This window comes from Solanum lycopersicum, chromosome 3 (genome assembly GCF_036512215.1).
Source record: "Solanum lycopersicum chromosome 3, SLM_r2.1".
Lineage (NCBI taxonomy): Eukaryota > Viridiplantae > Streptophyta > Magnoliopsida > Solanales > Solanaceae > Solanum > Solanum lycopersicum.
The window spans coordinates 61,698,304-61,707,532 of record NC_090802.1 but is presented as its reverse complement, the minus strand read 5'-3'; the positions used below and the strand labels follow the sequence as shown (position 1 = coordinate 61,707,532).

Below are 9,229 nucleotides of genomic sequence, written 5' to 3'. Positions count from 1 at the left end.
GAATTTTATATAAATCATTTATTAGACGCTGAAAGTAACTGTGTTAAACATGACTTGAAATTAACAAATCATAACCATATGTAGCAAGTTTGTGCATACATAAATATAAATAAAAATACACTACAGTAGTAGAACCTATGACATTGGATAATGATGAAATAATGAATATCTCGTATGAAGTAGAAATTTGAAAATTTGAATTTTCGTAATTTGAAGTTATATTAGGATATATATTTTTTCTTTAAAAGAAAAAAATAGTAGTTTTGTGAGAAAAGATCATAGAAACTTCAATTATTTTCAGTATAATAATCTTATCTAATTTCATGATTGACCGAAATAAATTAAAGATAAATCATCAAATCCAAAAAATTTATGACGAAATGCTAATGGAATACAATATCAAGGGATCAATAAGGGTTGTGGCGAAGTGGTAATTAGTACTCCTTCATCCTTAACTAGAGATCTCATATTCGAATCCCCCAAGTAATGAGTCTCCTTTTTGTTACAAAGTTTATATTTTCGATGCAAATTAACTATAATCAAATTTTAATATAGATATCGAACACTAGAAGAGAAGATACAAATATAAAAATCGAGCACGAGGAGAGGAGATATGAATGGAAAAGCAAATTAAAATGATGTTGATATGTAGGTGTAGACAAGAGACAGAGTGGTTTGAGCAAAGGGAAATAGGTGAGAGGCACATGCAAAAAACTGAATAATTAACAAACCACTCCACATGCATGTGAGGTGCCCTATAATATAATTTAACTCTATTAGGCAATAACAACTCAATCATATTAGCCCATGTTCTAACCTAAATTTCTTTCAACAACCCTACTATCCTTTGATTGCTACATTATGCCCAACCTTTTTTTTTTCTCCTATTACTTTAATTTTATATAAATCTTTGTGTGTAAAGTGGACATATCATTGCATTGGGTTGTGTAAGATAGTTTTTTTTTTCACCAAAAGTTGGGGCTCAACCATTCATAGGTTATCCAATCTAATCATTGATGTGCAATCCTGAACTTGTGAGGAGTGATAGAGGTCCCATTAAAATTCAATTGTATCTTTTTATATTTCTATTCTGTGCTTTAGGGTAATAGGATCTCGACTAATTGAAATTTGCATGGCTAAAGTTAAGAAAAAGAGTTTTTCATAAGATATTTTTTTTTTCATTTTTAAAGCTTTAATCGAAGATCAATGGCGAAGTGAGTGGCATGTGACATTTATAATCATATACGGTATATATAAGGTCTATTTTTATAATATATTAATCGTTGAATTATGTTGATTTCTTGGTATATTAATTCTTTTTATCATTCAATTTCTTTTATTATCTTTTTAAAAAATTTATCGTTAGATTTTTTTGTATCTAAAATGTCTAATTAAGAAAAAAAAGGATATGGAGAGAATCTTGCATAAGCTTTTCTTCCAAGTTCCAAGAAAAGAAGAAAAAGACAAATTAAGACTACTACTCATTAATTATTCTCAAGTAATGATATTTCTTGAAAGAAAAAGTTCACACATAATTAACTTTTGGCTATCATTTTTAAAGTAAAAAAAAAAAAGTAAACCCTAACTTTCGCTTTTTGTTTTGAAATACCAAGTTTCTAAACCTAATTTTTTGAAGAATATATTGTTTATCATCAAGATGCACTTTTTTTTTTATAAAGCTCTAGATTTTGTTTACCTTTTAGGTCATCAAAAAGGGGCCATGACTCATGTAGATGTAATAAATACAATTAGGTATAAAGCAATAGATTTCTATCTATTTGTGGCACTTTCATTAAATTGTAATTCATATAAATATTTATCACATTTTGTAGTTATTGTGAAAGCAACAAATTGACAACCCAAATTTATTGTGCCCGTGACACTATAGGGACCATGAAGGTTGAGTAAACAAGGTTTTTGTAGTTACACATCACTAAAAAAACAAATAATAATTAAAAAAAAAAGAAAAAGGACATAGATCGTAAATAGTCGTTCATCCAAGAACTTAAAACTAAAAAAATAAGCAACAGATGTATAATATGTATATCAGTTAGGAAAAGTAAACGGTGAATTCGATCAGCTATATGTCAATTGAAGAGAAATAGATGAGACAAGTTTTTTTGGATGGAAGCTACAAATGAATGCAATTAAGCTAAGCCAGATCATAAAAATAAATTTCCAAGTCTAAAGCACGTGTTGATTGTAATTAGTTACCTAATAACTTAATTAGTGAGTTGGTTGATAAAGGACAAGGCACCTAAAAAGCATTCTCTCATTCTAACCACAGACACTCATTTACACTATCCTCAACCTATTTGGGCTCTTCGTAGCTGTCAAAAGGACCCAACTATGGACCACGACCACCATTATTTGGTTGATTATCACTATCATAATTCATAATTGTGGGCTCAATTTTTGTATGTGTATCCAGAAATGACAAGTATAAAATTAAGTCCAATGTTTCTCTCCTTATTTAGTTCTTTGTTATATATAGTAAAAGAAATTTGAAGTTGGTTTAATGCACATGGAAGCATATGGTAGTACATATAATGAAGTTAAGCAATAAATAGATTCTTAATAATGTACTCTAAAATATTAGAGTTGAGTACAAATAGACGTGTAATAATAGTATATTGGGTTAAGTTATTTACTATTAGATAGTGATATGACTAATAAATTCTAACTACCACATAAGAGAATACAAAGAGAGAGAGAGAGAGATTGTGATGTTGACAGTGACGAGGAAGGTGGGCAACTAAAATCTTGAATTCAAAGGGGGGCAAAATATTGACTACTGAACAATTTTGTCAGCTATTATTGTATTGGCAGCTAATTTACTTTGCTGGTCACAGTGCACCAGTCTGGGATTTAAGGGTACAAAATGAAACTAAGATTTAATGAAAGTATGAAACTAAAACCCCATGTAATCCCACAAGTCGCGGGTCTAGGAGGGTAAGATGTAATCAGACTCGAGAGAAATTCAATAAAACTAAAATCCATCATCCATCAGGGGGAAAAGGGACAATGAAAAAACTTTTGTCCAAAAATACAACAAAACTATTGTGTGTACCTGTGAGCTGCACGAAGCCAGGACTAACTATACGTCTTTGTTCTTGGATGGAATAATACTACATGAACTTGCCTAGGTTACAGCTTGCTACTAGAGTATACTTGATGGGGGAGGATATACTTTACAGTTTTGGGTCAGGGATGAGGCTACTGTTGCAGTTGTTGTGTCCTGGGTGTAATGCTCAAAAAATATTGAATCCCAACCAAAGCAGGCATCCCCCAACTACAGCTATCCGAAAGATAGTTGCAAAAGTTTAAGTGTAGCATCGGTGTTGTTAAGTCGAAATTGTGTTAGCACTATGTTCTGGAATGCATGAAGTGGCTTCAATGACTTTGCGATAGTAACGCCAAGATGCGTTCTTTTCAGTGATTGGTCGTTGACCAAATGGATTACTCTCTACATACTTCTGAACATTTTCAGCCCTGGACAGTCCATCAAGATAAATGCGCAGATCACCCTCTGGCCCTATTGAGAATAATGAGATGAAGCTTATTTAATCTTGACAGAACTGGATGGATATAATACAACTACGTCATTACTAATAAATTGGACACAATAGTATTCAATTCATATTTTTTGCACTCACAGGGAATACAACTATCATTCATATCCCACACAAATAGACGAATTACTTGAACCAAATATATTCACATTAAAATAAAGCACTTGGTTATATTGAAAGAAGTTGAAATGTGGGAAACTATCAAGTACAATTTGAGACCCGTTCAGAAAAGATGAAAATTCAAGGACAGCATCTATTTGCACGATATATATGAAATGCCCAATCAGGAGATGCATAAAGTGAAGTCCAAACATAATAGTCAGATTACCTATCATGTACATGTTTGGAAGAGAGAGAGATACGCACCTAATGAATCATCTTTCTCATCCGTGTAGAGGTATGTACTTGGAAATACTGCTGTGTTTGGCTGAAAATAAATAAACACAGCGCAAAATCATTTACTTAAAGGTCATGGAGGAAGGTTCTTGGCAACAAAGAAAGGGTTAATACTCACTGGATTACACAAGGCCTTGTGAGGAGAATCATCCAACAGAAGTGTGTTTGACTCATCATATTCACCCCTCTCCCATGGAAGATCTGGTTCAAACTTCTCCCATAATTTTTTAAGCTTCTTCAAAATAATAGACTTGCTTCTCTTCTTACCAACAACAGGGAAACCAGTATCAGTGCAATGGGATTGATCCTGCATGACATTCTAAGTTATTATACAGAGTTGAAAGCTACGAATGAAAAAAACTATAACAGGACAAGGCTAGGTTATCAATTTAGTTAATTCAAACTCATAATTGAATTTTATGAAATACTGTAACAAGTATTTCTCATCTTTCATTTCGTTGAATATGTAAGAAAAGATGCCAACATCTAAAAAAACATTTTGAGGGAAACAAAATATTAATTGATTAGGATAAGCAATGTAGCATGAGAGATTAGAATTAAGTGCTTCAAGGGTTTTTTGGTACTAAAACGTCAGATTCAAATTAAATGCAAGAATAGATTATTCAGGGGATATTCCGTTGGTACAATTTACCAAAGCATTAGATCCTCTCCTAACAATCTTTTTATCCCAGGATGTCCTTCATGAGGCCTACTAAACCAGCATCAGGGATTCTAAGATACTTTTAGGTCCACAAGCAAAAGGGAAAATCAAGAGCAAGAGACAAGAGATGAGTTGAAGAAGATCAATGGAGAAAGAGAGGGAGAAGCTCCACACCTACAGTGTCACTATATTGTGAAGCAATAGTTACTACAAATTTCAAAGGACAATGCCAAAAAAGAAAATTCCATGCATGTAAGTATGCTAGAGCCTTCAGTTATGAATTGGGACAGATTTTGGATAGTGTTCACTTGGTTGATGTAGCCTGATAGATGGTGGTTACTCTTCTAAGGAGGTGATCCTTTGAGTATTCTCGGAATTCACTCAAAGGACTATATCTCACACACTGCTCGCAGAATGTTCACCCAAACCCTGTATAGACACAAAAGATAGTGTATATCCATGAATATTTTATTCGAGAGCTATTTCCTACCTGACCCACAGAGGCACCTTTTTTTAAAAAAACTGGTGACCTCACAAAGGCTTTTTTTTTTATAACCGAGAAATCAATCTGTGACTCGCCACCATTTGGACCAATCACACCCTTCTAAACTCGGTGGAATATGCATTATCAAATTTCTGGAAAGAATCTCCTTAAATGAAACAAGAAAGCAAAAATCCATGTAATAGCCTTAGCTCAAATTTATTAGTTTACAACCCATCAATGGGATGATCGTATATACAGCTTCATAATTCCATAAAAAGACACGGGAAAACAGTAAAATGGAAGAAGAGAGCATAATACAATCCTGGGTGCTCATACAAGAAAGACCATACTGAAATCACATGTGCTTTTTCACATGGACTTGATTCTTGTTCTAAGTGTAATTTCCTAGCGCTGTTTGATCTCCAGAATTAAGCGACCATGCTCACAAGATTATTTTTTTTGTTCCTGGTGCTTTCAGATTAAAGTTTGCAGACTTGCACTGACGCTAATTTACGATATTGAGGAAGAACAGATTCTTACCCAACAAAAGAGCAATTTTTCCTTGGCATTTCCCAGTAGAAAATCAAGAAACAACTCTACATTCTTCCTGCAAATTTTTGGACAACACACATAAATATGTTAACACATATATGAACTTCATAAATATGGAAGTGAAAAAAATTCAGAAACTACCTGATTCTCGACGACCAAACACCTACATTAAATTTCTCAAAGCAGAATTGCAGAAAATCATCATGAAAAGGCCTTTTGAAAACTGGTAAAACAGATGATCACTCAATTAGAAGATTTTTCAAAAGACAAAATAGACATCAGAATGAAATTATTGGCGCCACTACCACCTGCTTTCCCTGAAACAATGATGTCCACTTTGAAACCACGCGGCACAAGTTGAAGCGGAACAATATCAGCAAGAAGTCCATTCAGATCAAGTACAAGAAGCTTTTTATTTGAATGTCCATTAAGCGCTCTCCTCAATGGAGGGACGGTCCTGATATTTGCGATTTCAGTGTTTGCATCTATGAAAGCACACATATTTGACGGAGAAGAACTACTTTCAGCTAAAGATTGTCTTTTCTCATCGAAAATTTCATTGGTTAAAGACCCAAAAGTGCAAGTGCCAACATTCTCCATGAATGCTGGTAAACTGTTTCCAAGAGTACTGAAATTCCTTCTCCTCTTTCTAAAATAGGTTCTTAGTACTCTCGGTCTTGGATGTACTCGTTGACTCCTTGTAACAATGGAAAAATCATTAACCTCAATAAACTCACTGCTTTCAGCAGGCACAGTGATGTCCATGTTAGCCGATTTTATTTTGCTCTCTTCAATCACAGCATCCTCCACAATTGCTGGTATAGTGCTTGCAAGAGCAACAGAATTCTTTCTCCTCTTCCTGCGATATTTTATCAGCACTTTTGGTCTTGGATACATCTGTAGATTCCTTGTTTCAAATGAAAAAACAGTGCATTCATCAGGCAAAGTAGTGTCGGCGTTAGTGGACTTTGTTTTGCTCTCCTCAATCGCAACATCCTCCATGATATCTGGTACACAAGTTGAAAGAGAGATAGAATTTTTTCTCTTCCTGCAATATGTTATTACCCTTGGTCTTGGATACATCTTGAACTCTTCGTCTCAATTACAAAATTGCTAACCCAATTAACTCAGTGCTTTCATCAAGCAAACTGATGTCTATGTTAGATGGCTTTGCTTTGCTCTCCTGAATCACAATATACTTCAAAATTATTTGTATACTGAATAGAATTTATTCTCTGCTTGAGGTTATCAGCACTCTTGGTCTAGGAATATTTGTGGGCTCCTTGTCTGAATTGCAAAATTAATCTGATTAAACTCACTGCTGTCAGCAGGCAAAATAATGTCTTATGTTCGTAGATCTTATTGTGCTCTCATGAATCACAGTATCATCCAAAATTGCTGGTAGCTGCTGGAAAGAGCAATAGAATTCTGTCTCTGTTTCCTGCAGTAGGTTATAAGCTATCTTGATCTTGTACATATTGTGGACTCCCCCTCTCAATTTCAGAAGCATTAACCTCAATAAACTCAAGGCTTTCAGCATGCAAAAGTGATGTCAATAATAGTGGCTTTTGTTTTGCTATCTCAAATTACAGCGTACTCCATGATTGATGGTATACTTCATGTAGGAGAAATAGAATTCCATCTCTGCTTCCTGCAGTAGATTATTAGCACTCTTAGTCTTGAATATATTAGCGGACCTCGTCTTGACCTCAATAAATTAACTGCTCTCAGAAAGAAATATGATGCCTATGTATGCAAACTCTCATCACAATGCAACTTGTTTAACAGCAAATCCAAACTATCGGAACAAAAATCCTTAAACATGACAACGTAGAGACCTGCAAGCTACATTATTTTCAAGGGGCAGGCTCGTCTCTTCAGCTTGATTCTCATTTTCTTTTATTTCTCTGTGAACTCATATCCACAAAACAACTTCTTGCTTGTGACCTGGTTTCAATTATTAAGACGACCAGTGACGCGAGCTCATTTTAGAATTGTATTCCTATGGCCTCTAAAGCATTCAATATCAAATATACAAGATGACAAAAAGTACCCCCTTATGTTGCCTATTTTCTTTTCTTTTTTTAGCCCTTCATGTAATCAATGTCAGATCAAAGATTTTAACTTGATGGGTTTAATCTTTATAATTTTACCAGTGAACCCATTGAACTTTTGAAATGATGGGTTCAAAATGTGTTTTACTGAAATTTTGGTGATATTACTACCCATATACCTAAGCTCCAAATTAAAATTACAGGGTTCAACTGAACCATCTTGTTAGCTACATCCGCCACTGCATGTTATGAAGGCAGCGATATACAAGCTATGCTCTCCTTCTACGAATGCAGCACTGCTGTGTACTTCATTTCTCAGTTCAATACATCCTTACTAGTTCTCTTTTTAGCAACATAATCTGGGAGCTCAAGATCAGCCAATTCCTGGAAACCAATCTTACTGCTATGCCTCTTCCTCACAGACTAGTCACCTCAATACCAAGTGAAACACCACCAGCAACAGGAATTCCAATTTCCTGTTGCTACTTATCTATCCCAAACAATTGAATATCATAGGCCAACTATCTCTATATGTTAAGCAATGTTTACTAAAACCAATAAAACAATTGAAAAGCATAAACTAGATTAGTTTGTTTTCTCCAAATCAAGCTATCATGAGTTCTAGAGCAAACAAAACACCGCTTCGTCAACACCTCATAAAGACACATACTTCCTAGGATTAGTAAACATCATCGTGACATGCCACTGTCCTATCTCTTCAAGTCCTTGAGTTTGACTTTTACTAAACTTAATTGTAAGTACACACTCATAAACTGCTTGATACCGTGTAATCACAATCCAAATAAGGGGAAATGCCTATAAATTAACAGTTGTAGTTTATTAAACAAGCGAAAATAAAGTAAGATGCGTTCAACAGAGTTAAGTTTTAGAGCATTACCAGATTTGAAGCACTGCATACACATGAAGTAAAATTGGAACTCAATTACAACCTAGAACTCCAAAGTGAACAAATCGAATACTTCAATCCATCAGAAAAATGTAAATTAAGTTACGGAAACAAAATCTGAAACAGCAAAAGAATTGAAGCCGGCGGATGAGAATACCTGAAGCATATGAAGAGAGAAAACACTTTGAGTTGTTGTCTTTAAAGGCGACAAGCTTTTTGAAGCACAGAGAGGTGACGTGAGACAGTGAAGTTGGGGAATATGAACTATGAAGACGACGGATCGGAGAAAATGGGTTCAGTTTTGGTATTCCAAGAGATTGCGGGGATCTCAGAATTAATATTGCTATTTCCAAAGGGGCCAAATGAGAATATTCTTGCAGGAAAAAAAAGGATATAATTGATAATTAACCCGTTAATTAGCATAGTTAAACCTCTATAAACTAATATAGCATTAAATTTTATTATTTTAAAAAAATATTTTTCAATTGATAAATTAATATTTATTAATTTAAATAATAGTTTGAGATTTGATGAAGGTTAATTTGATTATCTCAAAATCATTATATCTTACTAATTTATGTATCATATTCATCGATTTCACAT

The 9,229-nt window shown here is 34.1% G+C and overlaps 1 protein-coding gene across 4 annotated transcripts; it reads right to left on the bottom strand.

Annotated features, from left to right (window-relative positions):
• Positions 1 to 2,960: 2,960 nt before the first annotated feature.
• On the bottom strand, positions 2,961 to 9,025 carry LOC101257552 (uncharacterized). Of its 4 annotated transcripts, none has more exons than XM_004236011.5 (8): positions 8,784 to 9,025; positions 8,618 to 8,669; positions 5,974 to 7,316; positions 5,807 to 5,888; positions 5,654 to 5,720; positions 4,087 to 4,275; positions 3,939 to 3,999; positions 2,961 to 3,535 (listed from the first exon to the last, which is right to left on the bottom strand). In XM_004236011.5, exons 3-8 carry the CDS (start codon positions 6,746 to 6,748, stop codon positions 3,345 to 3,347), a joined length of 1,365 nt encoding a protein of 454 aa, XP_004236059.2. In that variant the 5' UTR covers positions 6,749 to 7,316; positions 8,618 to 8,669; positions 8,784 to 9,025; the 3' UTR covers positions 2,961 to 3,344. The 4 variants fall into 4 exon arrangements, with proteins under 4 accessions (XP_004236059.2, XP_010318864.2, XP_010318866.2 ...); XM_010320562.4 differs by having other exon boundaries at positions 8,618 to 8,675; positions 8,784 to 8,996; XM_010320564.4 differs by having other exon boundaries at positions 8,618 to 8,630; positions 8,784 to 8,986.
• Positions 9,026 to 9,229: the final 204 nt, after the last annotated feature.